General features: G+C 38.5%; 1 protein-coding gene and 1 long non-coding RNA gene across 5 annotated transcripts in view; one reads left to right on the plus strand and one right to left on the minus strand.

Moving 5' to 3' along the window:
• atp6ap1la (ATPase H+ transporting accessory protein 1 like a) overlaps nucleotides 1-11,725 on the plus strand; it is a 36,968-nt gene extending 25,243 nt beyond the window's left edge. The window contains exons 7-11 of one of the 4 annotated variants that reach the window (XR_015759396.1): nucleotides 566-810; nucleotides 2,092-2,142; nucleotides 4,048-4,291; nucleotides 4,698-4,850; nucleotides 10,847-10,968. Coding sequence is in view for 3 of the 4 variants with exons in the window: in XM_087994330.1 (XP_087850456.1) it covers nucleotides 566-810; nucleotides 2,092-2,142; nucleotides 4,088-4,291; nucleotides 4,698-4,850; nucleotides 10,847-10,925 (732 nt within the window). In the remaining variant the exon portion in view is untranslated. Of the gene's footprint in view, nucleotides 1-565; nucleotides 811-2,091; nucleotides 2,143-4,047; nucleotides 4,292-4,697; nucleotides 4,851-10,846 lie in introns of all 4 variants that reach the window. The other 3 variants (XM_087994330.1, XM_043708119.2, XM_043708120.2) reach the window with 3 other exon arrangements.
• Nucleotides 1-18,132, minus strand: part of LOC148147954 (uncharacterized) — a 29,292-nt gene extending 11,160 nt beyond the window's left edge. The window contains exons 1-2 of the long non-coding RNA XR_015759397.1: nucleotides 13,113-18,132; nucleotides 9,848-10,058 (exon numbers count right to left, since the gene is read on the minus strand). This is a non-coding gene — a long non-coding RNA (uncharacterized LOC148147954). The remainder of the gene's footprint in view (nucleotides 1-9,847; nucleotides 10,059-13,112) is intronic.
• Nucleotides 18,133-18,358: the final 226 nt, after the last annotated feature.

The raw sequence follows: 18,358 nt of genomic DNA on the forward strand, positions 1-18,358 counted from the left end.
AGAATGAAGGGACACAATTATACAATCACATATAGATATTTATTATAGAAAGACCACTTAATGCATCAAGTTTTGAGGGAGGCTGTGGATTTTGCTAGCACAATTCGTGATTTGATCAGAAGCTGTTGATATTTAAGAACAAGTGAGATAAATTGTAGAAGGAAAGCGTGTAAAAAGATTTAGGAAAGGAAGGGTGTATTGGAACATGCTCATATAGACGATAAATATAGACTTATTAAAATCTGTTGCAATTTCTATGAAAGTGTATGCAATCACTATTGGTAGATTGGTTACCTTTTGAAAAAAGGAGTTGTGAATTTAATATCTATTCTGCCAGACTTCAAATAATATTTACTTTGATGGAGTTGTCAGATAAAATATTTCGCAAACATTGTTTCGTCTTTCAGTTTCCAACCATATATGTTATACTTATCCTGTTTTCATTGCAACAGCAGATCATTCTTTAGTCTTTGAGTTCTTAAGTTGAAACAATGAACAAGTTTCATTGAATAGTTATCTCAACATTCATAAATAGGAATTCATTTCTGATATCTTTTTTTCATAGGTTGTTAGACATGCTTTCAATGAAGTAATGAATACAGGTAGACATCTTCTGCAGATCCCAAGCTGGAACCAGTATCCTCCCATAAATGTTACAGATGGTGAAATGCCCTGCATTCTCTTCATAGCTAAGAAGGTAACACTCCGAATTGGAGACCAGCCCGAGATAGATTTGACAAACAGAACTTTTGGGAGCACTGCTCCCAAAATTAATACCAGGGATTCAACATGTACTGCAGATAAAGCTATGTAAGTCATAGATACATTGCACTTTTCATTTGGACATTTTACATTAGAATTAGAATATTTTAAAAGAACATTATTGCAAGTAGGTTAGAAACAAATGAACATAGTGATATTTAACTCATTTATTATTTTGAGGGGAGTAAGAAGTGCTATGAACATTATTTAAGTATGATAGCTGAGAATCATACAGATGATGGAAATGAAATATTTTAATTTAGTTGACTAAAATGAGTTTAGAGTTTTAACTCATTTCTCAGTCGGCACAAATCCACAACACAAAGCAAACTATAGTTGAGAGTCAAGTTTTAATTACAGATAGTGAGATCTTAGATGTGATTCAGAGAAAGATAGATGGGAGGAATGGAAAAGTAATTCTAAAATAAACCATGTTATTTGTTTCTTTGCTTTTAAGGTTCAATTGTGTTTTGATCTTAAAATGGTATCTGTATTTAAGCAGTCATCAATTCCAATGACATGTATATTCTGTAGTGTATTGATCAATTCTGGTGTAAATAGTCTTCATATTTTAGCAGATAGAATTGCATGTCTTCATGTCATGGACCTAGTCTTTGGTATTTGAATTTGTGCTGATGTTTCTGATTTTCTTTTGCAATATATTACATTAAAGTTGAGCAAGATATTATTTTGATTTGAAATGGGAAAAGAATAAATGAATCCTAGCTAAGTATTGGTTTTGATATTGCAGGAACTTTGGAGCAACATGTAATCTTTTATTTCACATGCTAGTGATTGCTAAAAAGCAGTCAGAAAAACAAGGAAAATTTCCATGAATTTGACACAAGTAAATAGAAATATGATGAAGCTGGTAGTAGTATATTTTGAGTGATCTATGGAGGAAACTGAATGACTTTACTCAGAATTGCTGTCTTGAAAAATTGATGAGAACATTATAAGAGACAGTAAACCAAAACAATGTGATGTTTTGGGAAGATATAACATTAGAAACTGATGCATTCCAAGGAGTAATATAGAAAATTGAGTGCAAGAGATGTGAAAAACGTTTGGAGGAGACAGAAAAGAGAGACCTAAAATTAGATCATTTGATCTTGATAACAAATGCAAATTGTGAAAAATGTTGCATTGTCCATTGGTCTCATTCCTTACTTTGAAATGCATTTAAATGCATCTTAAAAATGATTTACAACCTGAATAATGATTAACACTATATTGTCTGAATTTAACCTTTCTATATGTAAATCTTCATTTTGTTATGAAATACAGGACCAATTCTTTCTGCTTACAGTTTTACTTTGTTACATTCAGGCTTTCCTTGAACTATGGTGATGTTGGAAATCTAAAGCAACTTGTCATTAGGTAAGGATTATTACTTAGTTGCTTAGCACTGTACACTGAACATTCCCTCTGAGCTCAGTCAAGCATATGTGATTTACAATCTGTTACATAGTCTAGTATATTGCTCTCTATCATTTTACTTGTTTCAAATGACAGATTTGGATTATAAACTTTTTGACGTATAAAGATACATTACAGGCACAAATATATTGTAGAAGGAGTAAGGGAAAGATGCAATTGTGTGGGACCCAAAGAATAAGCAATCAGTTTAGATGAACTTACTATAATAATGCTCTTTAAATTACCCTTAATCCTGATTCCATCTCAAGAATATCTTAGTTAAATCTTTGTGGCTAGGATGGTAAATTGATTAAGTGGTCAGAACAAGTTAAGCGAGATGAAAAAACTTGAACAGTAAATGGGAAATGTTTTCAATTTCTTTTAACTACAGACCATTGACTTTTGGGAAAATAATTTTTGATGTTTCAATGAAGAGAACCAGCACAGACATTTCATGATTCATATCTATGTTTATTAATAATGTTAGTCAACCTTTTAGTTTGAATGCAGGACAGTGGACATATTTGATTCTTGGGTCTAGATGTCTTTCTGACAGAATACAAGAAAAATACTTCCAGTGTTTCCTTGGTGGGTTTATGTGTTCATGGATCATTATGCACAGTAGTAGACTGTCAGAGTGCAAGAAGCATATTTCAGCTTCAAAATCACTGATACATTAGAATGTCTGAAGCCAAATAGCAAAACACCCTGTACATTTAATCCCATTAATAACGAGCTAAGACATCATAATATATTCTTAAGCTTTAATTCATCCTTGGTATACTTGTAATAACTACATCATAACCCCTTTCATTCACAACAATTTCTCCTCTTTCTTCTTTTAAACACAATACTTTGCTGAGCTCCACAAATGTTAATCATCCTGTAATACTTCAGAATAAGTAGTCATCAGATATAAGTATACCTGATGATAAACGGTGGCAGTAACTCCTGCATAATGAACATTGCTCAGCTCAGTATTATCCTTTGGTGATATAAAGCAGTTAAAATTGCTTGAGAGAGATATGGACACTTTTCATTTTCATAAGTCAGGTATGTTGAGCTCAGTTGCAGCATTTCTATGAGCACTCTAGGATCACCAAAGTCAGCACAATCCAAGGATCAATCCAAGAGTATTCCTAATCTTTAAGGCTCCCAGTTGTAGCATTTGTTGAACCACTGTTACAGGGGTGGGGGGAATGCCACAACGTAATTTTAATCTTTCCATATAGATACCCTGTCAAAACATGTACCTGCACAATCTACACTATGGTCACCAAACAAAACAGAGTAAAATAACCTAAGTAAGTTAATGGTATATCTGGCTATCCCACAGCTATTGTTAGGGACATTTATCTGTCAACATCAACTGAATGCTTTAATCAATTTACTGCCTTGTACAGATATTTAGTATTGTCATTGCAAAATATTAGTTATCTAATTATGATATGACAACTTGTGCCAAAACAAGACAGGTGTTGTTCACAAATCAACAGAACTTATTTCCCAATCACGGAGGGGCTCTTGAACCACAGTGGTAGAGTCTCTAAGTCTGAGACAGGAGAACTGTGTTCAAGTCCCATCTGCTTTAGCAATGTGAAATAACATCTCTGAACATTTTAATTATAGAGTATATATCTGTTCAACACTTGGGGTCTTGTGGCACAGTGGGTAATGTTCCTATTATCAGAGTTAGGAGACTATGTTTCAGTTCCTTTTGCTCTAGAGGTGTGTCATAACATCCCTGGGCAGATTGATTAAACATACCTTTTTGGCTAACACTGTGATACACAATGGTAATACAAGTTTTAACATTTGAAATATTTTGTGGACAAGGACTTCAGTGCTTCTACTGTCTAATTATAGGTTTGAAATGTCATATAATTATCATACAACTTCTGTTCAGAAATGGTTTAGCCTGGATTTTGTGCAGATCTTCCACAACAATTCATTACAAGCAATATTCAATGCATCTGAAATCTATGCTCCAGTTACAAATTCATACCACTGTCAATACATCAGTAGTCTGCAGAAACATGAAGCACTACTCGTGTCCAGATTCCAAGAAGACAGAACAAGATTGTGGCATATTACCTTTGTGGAGTTTCAGGTATAGTTTATTTCAATAAAGTAAAATATGTTTATAAAGTATTTGTGATAATTCAAATAGGAAATCTGCTAATTTGAGTAATTCAATGGAAATGCATGTTATATTTTGATCAGTTGTAGCACTTTTTTCACCATTGGGCAATGTTGGACTTCATATAATGTTGCCACATTGAGAAGGACAGCTGAACAAAATCAGCTTTCCAACCACTGAATTTGCAACACAACAACATTAAAACCTTACTGGTGGCGGTTAGCGTTTAAAAAAAGTTACAATGGTTTTTGTGGTGGAAAATTGCTCAGTTGTGTGCAATGGCACTTCCGGATATTTATAGAAAATTAAAACCTTCAAAGTCCCTCAGAATTGATCTCAAAGGTTCCTAACCAGACTTTTTATGGAATCCCTACAGTGTAATAACAGGTTCTTCGGCCCAACAAGTCCACACCAACCCTCCAAACAGTAACGCACCAGACCCATTCTGCTACCTCAGGAAGGACATACTGGCACTAGATCATATCCAGCGGAGATTCACACAGATGATCCCTGGCATGGAAGTAAAAAGGTAAAAACAATGACTGCAGAAGCTGGAAACCAGATTCTGGATCAGTGGTGCTGGAAGAGCACAGCAATTCAGGCAGCATCCGACGAACAGCAAAATCGATGTTTCGGGCAAAAGCCCTTCATGGAAGGCCTAACATACGATGAACAGCTGAGGATCCTGGAATTGTATTCATTAGAGTTTAGAAGGTTGAGGAGAGAACTAATAGAAACTTACAAGATAATACATAACTTAGAAAGGGTGGATGCTGGGAATTTGTTTCCGTTAGGTGGAGATACTAGGACCTGTGGGCACAGCCTTAGAATTAGAGGGGGTCAATTTAGAATGGAAGTGAGGAGATATTTCTTCAGCCAGAGAGAGGAGAGCACCCAGTGGAAACCCATGTAGACACAGGAAGAACATATAAACCATTTTAGAAAAGATTTGTAGCTCAGATTTTGTATTAGATTGTAAGTTTGCTCATTGAACTGGTAGATTTGTTCTCAGACATTTCATCGCTACACTAGGTAACATTATCAGTGAGCCTCTGATGAAGCACTGGTGTTCTGTCCCACTTACTATTTATGTGTCTTGGTCTGTTGTGGTGGGTGATATCACTTCCAGTGCTTTTTCTCAGAGGTTGGTAAATGGGGTCCAAATCAATATGTTTGTTAATGGAGTCCTGGTTTGAATGCCAGTCTCCTAGGAATTCAAGTGTGTGTTCTTTGTTTAGCCTGTCCCAGGATGGATGTATTGTCCCAGTTGAACTGGTGTCCCCCTTTGCCTGTGTGTATGAACATTAGTGATAGTTGGTCATGTTGTTTGGTGACTAATTGGTGCTCATGATCCTGGTGGCTAGTTTTCTACCTGTCTGTCCAATGTAATGTTTGTTGCAGTCCTTGCAGGGTATTTTGTTTATGATGTTCATTCTGCTGGTTGTTGGTACGGGTTCTTTAAAGTCATCGGGAGCTGTTTCAGTGTGGTGGTAGGCTTGTGGGCTACCATGGTGCCTATGGGCCGAAATTAACAAGACAGACTTCCAAAGAATGAAACCGGAAGGATCCAACACACCCTGTTTCTATCGATTACATAAACAAGAGGCCCCCTCAGACACATAATTTCACTTCCCGATACAGCAACATACAGACTAGCAAAGGAACTACAACGCAAAATGAAACACCCAGTAGAAGACTCAAGCCACTCCATCCACTCCACCCAGGAATTCCTTAATATCATCAAAGACACCAAGGTGGAGGATGATGAGATCATGGTTTCCTTCAACGTGACAGCCCTTTTCACATCAATAAACATCACCCTGGCCAAAGAAACACTGGTCTCACTGCTAGATGAACCAAGGACACAAACACCTGACAGCACCAACTCCATCAGCAAGGACAGCATCCTCAAACTAGTAGACCTGTGCCTCACAAACCTTTTCTTGTGAGGCACAGGTCTACAAACAATTCAATGGGATGCCTATGGGGTCACCAATATCAGGACTTTTAACAGAAGCAGTTATGCAGAAGTTAGAATGAACAGCCCTTCCCACGATCCAGCCCAAGGTTTGAGTCTTCTATGTGGATGACACCTTTGTCATCATGAAATGCAACAAATTAGAAGAAACCCATAAACAACATCCTTACCGGTAGGAAGCTCACAAAAAAGGAAGAGAACAACAACAGACTCCCCTTCCTAGATGTCACAATAGAATGAAAAGCCAATGGAAAGTTGCAGACCGGCATCTACAGGAAAGCCACACACACTGACCAGATACTCAACTACAGGAGCAATCATCCCAACACCTACAAATGGAGCTGCATCAGGACATTATTTAAACGAGCCACAACACACTGCAGAACCCAGGAAGTATGAGAAGCTGAGGAAAAACACTTACACATCATATTCATAAAACAACGGGTACTCGATTAAGTGCAGTCCACCAATTCCTACACAACAGACCTAAACAAGAAGATGCAACATGCCCAGAAACTCTAGCCACCCTGCCATACGTCAAAGATATCTCTGAGATGATGACCAGGCTACTCCGCCCCCTAGGCATTGTGGCCCCCTAGCCCACAAACCTACCACCACACTGAAACAGCTCTTGATGAATTTAAAGGAGCCCGTGCCAACAACCAGCAGAACGAACATCATACACAAAATACCCTGCAAGGACGCCAACAAACATGACATAGGTCAGACGGGCAGGAAACTAGCCACCAGGATACATGAGCACCAACTAGCCACCAAAAGACATGACCAACTATCACTAATATCCATACACACAGACGAAGAGGGACACCAGTTTGGCTGGGACAATACATCCATTCTGGGACAGGCTAAACAAAGACATTCACTGGAAATCCTAGAGCCCCGGCATTCAGACTAGAACTCCATTAACAAACATATCGACTTGAACCCCATTTACCACCCTCTCAGAAAAAGAACTGGAAGTGCTATCACCCACCACAACAGACCAAGACACACAAATAGTCAGCGAGACAGAACACCAGTGCTTCATCAGAGGCTCACTGATAATGTTACCTAGAATGGTGACAAAGTGTCCAAGAACAAATCTACCAGCTCAGCAAGCAAACTTACAACCAGAACATGTAAACTCCACACAGACAGTCCCCTGAGGATGGAATCCAGATCCCTGGCTTGTGGGGCAGCAGTGCTAACCAGTGAGCTACCGTGCCATCACTTATTGGAACCAACTCCCAGGTACTGACTTCATTAATAGCCAACTTCTACATCTGTTTAAATATAATGCTTTTCCCAGTGATGAAGCATCTGCAGAAACTCTTGTTCTGCAACCAGCTTGCAATTTAAAAAAAAAAGCTCAGGCCTGGCCTCACGAATAAACAAAAGCTTATTTGGTCTGTTTTCCTTTTAACACAGCTGTTTCTCAGTTCAAAAGTGACAACTCCAAACCAAAATAGATGAAAGCATAAAAATAATGAAAAATCAGCAAGGGCTAGAACAACAGCTAATAGTTCATGGATCTTATGTTTCTGATGCTGACAATATGCACCAATATAGTCAGAAGCATGGCAGCTTTATATGTTGCTGCTATAAAAGCGTCATTTCTTTCCTCAAATAAAGAAAAAAAAGTCTTTATTAGCAGAAGAAACGTTTGCCAGCCCATATCTCAATGCTTCCACTGCTAAAGCCCAATTCACTGTCTTCATCAGACAGTTAAAAAATCACACAACACCAGGTTATGGTCCAACAGGTTTAACTGGAAGCATTAGCTTTCGGAGCGCTGCTCCTTCATCAGGTGGTTGTGGAGAACACAATTATAAGACACAGAATTTATAGCAAAAGTTTGCAGTGTGATGTAACTGAAATTATACATTGAAAAATATCTTGACTTGTTTGTTAAGTCTCTCATCTGTTAGAATGACTATGATAGTTTCACTTCTTTCATATGTAAATGCCAAAACCTGAGAATGTAAATTTTAAAAAAAGTTTTGGGTCTAAAAGGTCATCCCTTCATTTTGAGGCTGTACACATGGGTTCTAGTCTCTCCTATTAGTGGTAACATCTTCTATAGGTACACTCTAACCATGACAAGCTGGGACAACACTGCTATTATAGGACAAGCCAAACAGAGAACAGCCAGGGAATTCCTAGAGGCATGGCACTCATCCACAGATTCAATCAATAAGCACATCGACCTGGACCCAATATATCGACCTCTGCAACTGACAGCTGGAACTGACAACCGGAAGCGGCAGAGACAAACTACTATAAATGCCGGAGGAAACATCACAGAAGCGCTTCACAGGAGGCTCCCAAACACTGAGGATGTCACCTAGACAGGGGACGAAACGTCTGCAACACAAATTCCCAGCTCGGCGAACAGAACCACAACACCTGAACTATGTATCACTTGGATAGTGTCTCACTCCTGCTGTGATCTCTCCTTTCTGACTGTGAAAATCTTATTGATTGTGCACTTTCAACAGACCAAATCTTAAATACAGTTGAGGTGAGCTGAGATAACTCATCCTAGTTAAGCATCAAGAGTAATTAACATCTATTAAGGCCGTGTTCAAGCTTCAGTTAATCGACAACTGTACGGCCATCAGCTGAGTCATGTTTCACTAGACGTGATCTCTACTTCCTACAGCAATAGTCCCAAAAGAATTTGGCAGGGACCGCAAAATCAGGTCCATTGTGGAGTAGTCACTTTGTTCTGATAACTTTATCTAGGCTACAGGGACATTCTTAGTTCCAACAAGTGACTGGTGGTCAGGATTATATTGGGCTTCAAGTGCTTTTTGCAACGATCAACCTTTACCTTTCCAGCCAGGAAAGGCTTGGAAGTTGATTTTGCTTCTGTAGCACTGGGGACTTTTCTTTTCCATAAATTAGAAGTTTTATATAAATTGTAATTTCATATACCGGAGGGCTGGATCTGTTCAGAACTGCAGGAGTTTTCACAAGTGTGAAGTGAGTTTCTGCCTTATAGTCCATATACAGAAAAAAGTGTGTAGCGACTTGATTATGTTAAATGTATTGAAGGTGGAATATCTGCACTGTTTGATATCTAAACTGTTGCTTATTTAATGAAGTAAACTGTTTGGTTTAGAGCCTTAATCTTCATCCAATAGAGTGAATATTCAACATGTCATCGTAAATGCGCCAAGGTCTTCACAAAGGCACACCGCTGAGGCCAAACGCCAGCTCGCAGATACCTCCTCCTACTGCCCCCTTGACCATGACCCCATCCCCCACCACCAAACCATCATCTCCCAGACCATCCATAACCTCATCACCTCAGAGGATCTCCCATCCACCGCCTCAAGGGATGAACTCGGATTTCACCAGTTTCCTCATTTCCCCTCCCCCCACCTTGTCTCAGTCAAATCCATCGAACTCAGCACTGCCTTCCTAACCTGTAATCTTCTTCCTGACCTCTCCGCCCCCACCCCAGTCTGACCTATCACCCTCACCTTGACCTCTTTCCATCTATCGCATTTCCAACGCCCCTCCCCCAAGTCCCTCCTCCCTACCTTTTATCTTAGCCTGCTGGACACACTTTCCTCATTCCTGAAGAAGGGCTTATGCCCGAAACGTCGATTCTCCTGTTCCCTGGATGCTGCCTGACATGCTGCGCTGTTCCAGCAACACATTTTCAGCTCTGATCTCCGGCATCTGCAGTCCTCACTTTCTCCATAAAAATGGATGTTGAGCAAAGGAGATATTAGGTAATGTGTCCAAAATCTGGGTCAACAGGAGAAGAAAATGGAGAAATTATAGTACTGAGATGTCTTAAGGAACAGCTACTGATAGTGGCAGTTGATCCGCATGGCAGGAGGCATGCATGGGTAGCTGAGGGCAATGCACAAAAATATTTGGTCAGCCTTTAAAGATAAGAAAATTATCACAAGAGTCATTATTTAGATGTAGCATAAGAATGATTGCTTTCTGGATTATAGGGCACATAAGATTTGCCGATATTAACACCAAACTCATGAAAATATCTAGAATTAAAAGGTCAAAATATTACAATAATTCTTAATATGTTTTAAAACATAGCAAAGTTCTGCTTTTTTCCCATCCATTTGTATTAGTATTCTACTTGTCAGCAATCCTCACTTTTATAGTAGTTTTGGTGCTGCTATTTTGCTCAACCCAGGGGGATGTTCTTGAATTATATGGGAAGACACGTGTTCCTAAAGTAGTGAATAACTTGTATAGAAATACAAATAAGGACATTTGTTTCAAATCTTTTTTTTCCCCAACAGTTTTACCTTAATGCCGAAGGAACATGCATGTGTATAGGTATATCTGAATCACATGTACATAAATGAATTTGGGTCTCCTGTAATGTTATTATAATATTATGCTCAACACCAAGCTGAGCATATAGTTTTAACTTTATACTTCTATTTTATGCTTACAGCTGTAATTGTCACTAATGATTATTGTAGCTTAAACCTGATCAAAGTTTTATGGTGAGTGTATTAGCTTAGAAAGATAATATTTTTTCTTCTTTGATATCTCTGCAGATTCAAGGCTTTAATATTAAAGTGGGACACTTTGCTTCAGCAAGAGACTGTGCCTCATTCTTCACACCAGCTGTCTTGATGGGCCTAGTAATTTCTCTCATACTTGTGCTTGTTCTGGCTTATGCAGGGCATATGTTGATCCATTTAAAAAGAATGGAAGAGTACAATTAATCCAAAACCATTGTTTACAGCCCTAAGGTGGAAGAAGCTCATGCAGAGTAATCTCTACCAAGACTTCCACCAAAAACTGCAAATTTTTTAGCCTGCATTTTCCTCACCTATATTACCTGACAAAGGTACCTTACACCTCATCAAAATATGCCAGGTTTATATCTTAAGACTGTTTCTTAAATCCACCTTAAGCAAGAATTTTATTTAATACGGTACATTATATCACTTCCTATTGTTTCTGGCATGTATGATACGATATGTAAAGGATGCACATTCAAGTGGGTGCTTGATAGCAGTTAGTAAGCTAATGGTCACGAATGAGCAGGGTAATGTAAACATCAGCATAAAATTTAAATCAATTTTCTTTTAACACTTTGATTGACCCAAGGCTCATGGCAATCTATGCGTAATGTTACCCAAGCACCACCACAGGCATCAAAAGGTTTCCCAGTTATAAATACCTTATATGACAGTGATAGGAGGTAAATAAAGCCCTACAGAGACTAAAGCAAAACAGGATGAGGTTTTTTTCACCAATTCACGAGTTAGAAATTAGAGGCAGAAACCCTGAGTATTTTTTCTTTAACATAGTCCAAGCACAAAGAAACTAGGAAAGCTAACCTGGCACAGACAGGAACAAACCCTGTGATTGATTCTTGTTGCTTTATTATATACTGAATGCAGAAGCCAGGCCAATTTCTTTTTATTGAAAATGTTTTTTGATAAAACATTTTCAATGAATATCTGCAAAGAATTATTTAGAGTTTCACTTTAGGCATCAACTTTAGGGTTCTCACATTGTCAATCATCACTCCTTGCTTTTGTGGTCTTGTCAATCATAAAATAAACTACAAAGGCAAAGAAACAACGATGGGATTACACAAAACTCCCTTCCTAGCTAAAAATCAAAGAATTGCAGATGCTGGTAGTCAGAAACAAAAACAGAAATTGTTAGAAAAGCTCAGCAGATGTTAGCATCAGTACAGAGAAAGCTGCTGAGCTTTTCAGCAATTTCTGATATGCATCTGCAGTTATAGAACATAGAACATTACAGCGCAGTACAGGCCCTTCGGCCCTTGATGTTGCACCGACCTGTCATACCAATCTGAAACCCATCTAACCTACACTATTCCATGTACGTCCATATGCTTGTCCAATGACGACTTAAATGTACTTAAAGTTGGCAAATCTACTACCATTGCAGGTAAAGCATTCCATACCCTTACTACTCTCTGAGTAAAGAAACTACCTCTGACATCTGTCCTATATCTATCATCCCTCAATTTAAAGCTATGCCCCTTCGTGCTCGCTGTAACCATTTTTGGAAAAAGGCCTTCCCTGTCCCCCTTTCTAACCCTCTGATTATCTTATATGTCCCTATTAAGTCACCTCGCAACCTTCTTCTCTCTAACGAAAACGGCCTCAAGTCCCTCAGCCTTTCCTCATAAGACCTTCCCTCCATTCCAGGCAACATCCTAGTAAATCTCCTCTGCACCCTTTCCAAAGCTTCCACATCCTTCTTATAATGCGGTGACCAGAACTGTACACAATACAACAAGTGCAGCTGCACTAGAGTTTTGCACAGCTGTAGCATAACCTCACGGTTCCGGAACTCGATCCCTCTATTAATAAAAGCTAAAACACTGTATGCCTTCTTAATAACTCTTTGGTTTTTAGCTAGGAAGGGAGTTTTGTGCAATCTTGTCATTTCTTTTTTCTTTGTAGTTTTTTTTATGATTGACAGGACCACAACAGCAAGGAGCGATGATTGACAATGTGAGAACCCTAGAGTTGATGCCTAAAGTGAAATTCTAAATAATGCTTTGCAGATAGCAATTGAAAATGTTTGATCAAAAAAGTTCAATTACATTTCAATATTTTCAAAATCATAAATTTTTGGAAAAGATGTTAGCATCAGAACAGAGAAAGCTGCTGAGCTTTTCCAGCAATTTCTGATTTTGTCCCTTAGCTCCTGTTAGCTACTTCTTAATAGTTGTCTCTACTTGGGTTCTCTCTCGCTTACATCTGTCATCATCATCCTTCTAAAAAGCAAACTAATCTTTTATTCTTCTATTCTACAAACTATCACACTTACCCCAGCCTCCTTGTCCTCTCCATGTGGTGTTCTCTCCCAGCATGTCCCAATCTTCCCAGAACTCTTTATTGTTTTTGTGTAAAAAAAAACGTAAATCAAAGAAAATGTCTTTCTTGAACAAGGGTAAAGAAAAATAAACTCTCCTCATCCAAAACACAGAGACCAACAGTAGTACCCAGAACTCTTTATTTGAATCACTCCAACGACGATGGTAGACATTTGTTCAAATTAATATTCTAACAGAAAACTTATTAGGTTCTTGTCTATGCATTACTTCCTTAAAAAGAAATTCCTTTGTTTCAAAAGAAAAGTATACCTTTATATTTACTTGATTTGCTCTGTAATGCTTTGTATAATCGCTAGTTATCTTCATTTAAAAACAGAAAAAAGTAAATCAGAAAAATAAAATCTCAGAAGTGTTCTTTGCTTACCTTCTTGAAACTACTTCAAGTTGTAATTTTCTAAATGCTGCAGTAAGTATTTCACAATGTTTATGTTTCCATGTCATTAACTTTGATATTTAAAGTATTTAAGAACAAATTTTCCAGTTTTATATTATTCTTTCTTGTTACTTTTCTATAAATGTTTGAATATTACCCTACAATAAGTAAATGCAGAATAGAAGTAATAAAATTATGGAACCGTATTTTATCACAAAAATAAATAGCAAATGCAGATCAGATAGAACTATAGCGATGGAAGAATATATATTTATATTTTGGTTCCTGGAAAATCTTGACATGCTGGAAACCTGATGGGATCTTATCCAATTCCCTTACCAGGACATGTTCCAAAGGGGAGTAGGAAACCCTTTGAAGAGATTATGGGTCAATCATTTCAGTAATTAAATAATTTAATTAATTGAATTCAACACTGAAATATCACTTTAACAACCAATGTTCTCGAGCTGCACGGAACACCGCAGGGTTAACAAGGTGAGAGCATAGTGGGGAGTCATTACTCAGTTTAAATGAGAGCTGGAAAGCTTATAAATAATGATACTGCATAGCTACTACCTTACCCATGTGAAAGGCTTCCGGTGACTTGCAGCTTTTACTTCAGTCTCTTTTAGAATTGAAGTGAGTAATAAAGAAGCATCATCATTATCCCATCTTTGGGATCCAGACAAATTTATCGCTATCCATTTGGCTTTTCTCTCATAATGATGGGATTTAAACAATATGTAGCCTCTACAGCTACAGGAATTACTTTCCTGATTTCCATTTATGGGAGCTCTCTTTCAAAATTTACATTTAATCCTATTGTAACTTTACACGGGATGAATCACTGCTTTCTTCTCTGCATTTATGACCGATACTCAGTCTTCAAAATAGGTAGTCATTTCATCAAATACTCTCGATACATTTAGACACAATGCTTCCCTTGCTAATGATTGGAAGGTGTTGTACATTCAATCTTTATTATGGTTTATTGACATCAGCTACAGCTCTTCTTCACAGCAGCTCAATCTGCAAAATCATCTGCAGTGACAGAGAACATATTGGTAATGTATTTTTCTTTGTGTATCTATTCTTCTAATTTAACTTCGTTGTTGATTTTCAAAGGAAATAGGAACCGGGGAAGGCCATTCAATGAGATCATGGCTGATAGTGACCGATCTCTCTCTACCTGTCTTTGGTCCATGATTCTTTAATACCATTATTGATCAAAAATTCATCTATCTCCAATTTAAAATTAATTAATCTAGTATCAACTACCATTTTATGGAAGAGAGTTCCAAAGATCTACCACCCTTGTGTGTTGAAATGCCACCCAACATCTCTCGATGGTCTGGCCTTAATCTTTAGGCACCCTAGTTCCAGAATCCTGAACTAGTGGAAATAATTTTTCCTTATCTAACCTATCTTTTCCTGTCAATATCTTGAAGACTTTGATCACTTTTAACTTGCTAAATTTTAGGGAAAACAGCCCTAGCTTATATAATGTCTCTTCATAATGTAACACTCAAAGTCCAGGTATCATTCTTGTAAACCTACGTTGTACACCTTCCAAGGACAATATATCCTTCCTGACATGTGGTGTCCAGAACTGCTCACAGTACTATAAGTGGACTCTAACAATGGTTTTGTAGCACTGCAGCATAACTTCTGTATCCTTATACACCAATCTTCGAGGTATCAAGGCCAGCATTCCATTAACCTTCTTGATTATATTCTGCACCCATTTCTACCCAGTGCCGTCAACATGGTTATTTGGTTTCAGGGCATCTTTCTTTGGGTAGCTCTTCCAAAATTTCAGGAAAGATATTCGAGTTTAGTCTGGGTGGATATCAGAGTTCAGCTTCTGATTTGTGGTTATGGCCTTATTTCTCACCTTCTTCTTGATCTGAATGGTTGTGAATTTCTTTTTGCCAGGAGCTTCAGTGGGACAATCCATTTACAAGTATGGCTCACGTTATAATACTGCACGTAAGGAGGATCAGGCAAGCATGTTAATTATAAGAAAGAGATTAATTAACATCGCGCTAAAAGGCAAGGACTGATTAGGGATAGTCAACATGACTTTGTGCGTGGGAAATCATGTCTCACAAACTTGATTGAGTTTTTTGAAGAAGTAACAAAGAAGATGATGAGGGCAGAGCAGTAGATGTGATCTAAATGGACTTCAGTAAGGCGTTCGACAAGGTTCCCCATGGGAGATTGATTAGCAAGGTTAGGTCTCATGGAATAAAGGGAGAACTAGCCATTTGGATACAGAACTAGCTCAAAGGTAGAAGACAAAGGGTGGTGGTGGGGGGTTGTTTTTCAGACTAGAGGCCTGTGACCAGTGGAGTGCCACAAGGATCGGTGCTGGGTCCTCTACTTTTTGTCATTTACATAAATGATTTGGATGCGAGCATAAGAGGTACAGTTAGTAAGTTTGCAGATGACATCAAAATTGGAGGTGTAGTGGACAGTGAAGAGGGTTACCTCAGATTACAACAGGGCTGAGAAGTGGCAGGTGGAGTTTAATTCAGATAAATGCGAGGTGCTGCATTTTGGGAAAGCAAATCTTAGCAGGACTTATACACTTAATGGTAAGGTCCTAGGGAGTGTTGCTGAACAAAGAGACCTTGGAGTGCAGGTTCATAGCTCCTTGAAAGTGGAGTCGCAGGTAGATAGGATAATGAAGGCGGCATTTGAAATGCTTTCCTTTATTGGTCAGAGTATTGAGTACAGGAGTTGGGAGGTCATGTTGCGGCTGTACAAGACATTGGTTAGGCCACTGTTGGAATATTGTGTGCAATTCTGGTCTCCTTCCTATCGGAATGATGTTGTGAAACTTGAAAGGGTTCAGAAAAGATTTACAAGGATGTTGCCAGGGTTGGAGGATTTGAGCTATAGGGAGAGGCTGAACAGGCTGGGGCTGTTTTCCCTGGAGCGTCGGAGGCTGAGGGGTGACCTTATAGAGGTTTACAAAATTATGAGGGGCATGGATAGGATAAATAGACAAAGTCTTTTCCCTGGGATTGGGGTGTCCAGAACTAGAGGGCATAGGTTTAGGGTGAGGGGGGGAAAAATATAAAAGAGACCTAAGGGGCAACTTTTTCACACAGAGGGTAGTATGTGTATGGAATGAGCTGCCAGAGGATGTGGTGGAGGCAGTACAATTGCAACAGTTAAGAGGCATTTGGATGGGTATATGAATAGGAAGGTTTTGGAGGGATATGGGCCAGGTGCTGGCAGGTGGGACTAGATTGGGTTGGGATATCTGGTTGGTGTGGACGGGTTGGACCGAAGGGTCTGTTTCCGTGCTGTACATCTCCATGATATTCTTGTAAAAAAGTGTCAGTCCCAACTTAAATAACTGCCACTGTACGTCAGTATTCATCAAGAAGATCAGTCTCTTAACTGTTGGAGTTCAGACCATATTGATGTCAGTGATAATTATAGTTTCTTTACTTGTTTTGGTAAACAAATTTTCTGACACTTATTGTCAGAAAGAACTCTATTGCAGAGTTCATTTTACAAGAGCTAACATAATAGATAATGTTTGCTGACACTGGAACTGCAGAGCTACTGTGCATACACATGACTCTGAACATCATATGCATAGTGCAGACTTTGCACATACACAGAACAGGTGCAACACTGAAACAGAATTGGGATGGGTCTGTGGGGAGAAAACTGACAGGGTTTTGAGGGCTGCTAAGCCCTGAAGATAAATTTGCCTCTTATTCTTTTATATTCCACTGAATATAAGCCTAACCTCCTCAACCCCTCCTCATTAAAAAAAATCCCCCTTACCCAAAATTGACCTAGTAAACCTTCTCTGGACTGCTTTCAACGTCAGTGTTTCTATCCTTATATATGAGGAATTGAAATTACTGTTTGCAGAACTTCAGCTGTGTACTAACTATTGCCTTGGATAGTTTTAGCAAGACTTCCCTATTTTTATATTCCATTCACTTTGAAGTAAAGGCCAGCACAGTTACATTGCCATTACCTGAACTTGTATGCTAGCTTTTTATGATTTATGAATGAAACTTCCTCATATATGGAAGCTTTCTCTTTTAATATTATTCTCCTTTATCCTTCCTGCCAAACACGTTGTATTCCATCTGCCATGCCTCTGCTCAAATCACTTGCCTAGATCCTTCTGCAGACATTGTCATTGTCACCACTTGCTTCCCACCTATTTTGTGTCATCAACAATTTGGCAGTACAATAATCTCTCACCCAAGTCATTATGATACACTTTTTCTCTGATAACTCTTTTGTGTTTTGCACATCTTTTCACAGTTTTGGGACTTTCCATCAGATCCGCATGTGGTATATTTCCTTCTATATGAAATTGTGGTTATCACACCTCTCACACATCTTTCTCTCCAGTCCAAAAAACGATATTTGTTGACCCTTTTAGCCATTGCTGTGTTTAGGTATTGGACGTTAATTTCCATCTAAAAACAAACTGTTCAAACTGTCATCTTCATGGCAGCCTGGGCCTCCCTTTTCACTCTGGGTTGGTGACATGCGTTCATATTGCTGCACCATTTGGTTATTTTTGTACCATTCATAGTACTTTCCCTCTGGTACTAATCCAACATCCACTTGGTTTACAGTGATTAAGTTTTACTCAAATACCAGCCATCGCCGCATCTTTCTTGTGGTTCAACGGAATTTGAAAGAATAAATGTTAATCTTTTCCTCATCTCCATGTGTGGCGGAGTGATTACACGGTCGGTTCATACTGAGTGACAAGGCATTCTGGGTGTACATACACAAGACCATCTAGTTCCTGAACAA

This window comes from Chiloscyllium plagiosum, unplaced genomic scaffold, assembly GCF_037043375.1.
Source record: "Chiloscyllium plagiosum isolate Xiang-an unplaced genomic scaffold, Cpla_swu_hap1 HiC_scaffold_14, whole genome shotgun sequence".
In the NCBI taxonomy this organism is placed as follows: domain Eukaryota; kingdom Metazoa; phylum Chordata; class Chondrichthyes; order Orectolobiformes; family Hemiscylliidae; genus Chiloscyllium; species Chiloscyllium plagiosum.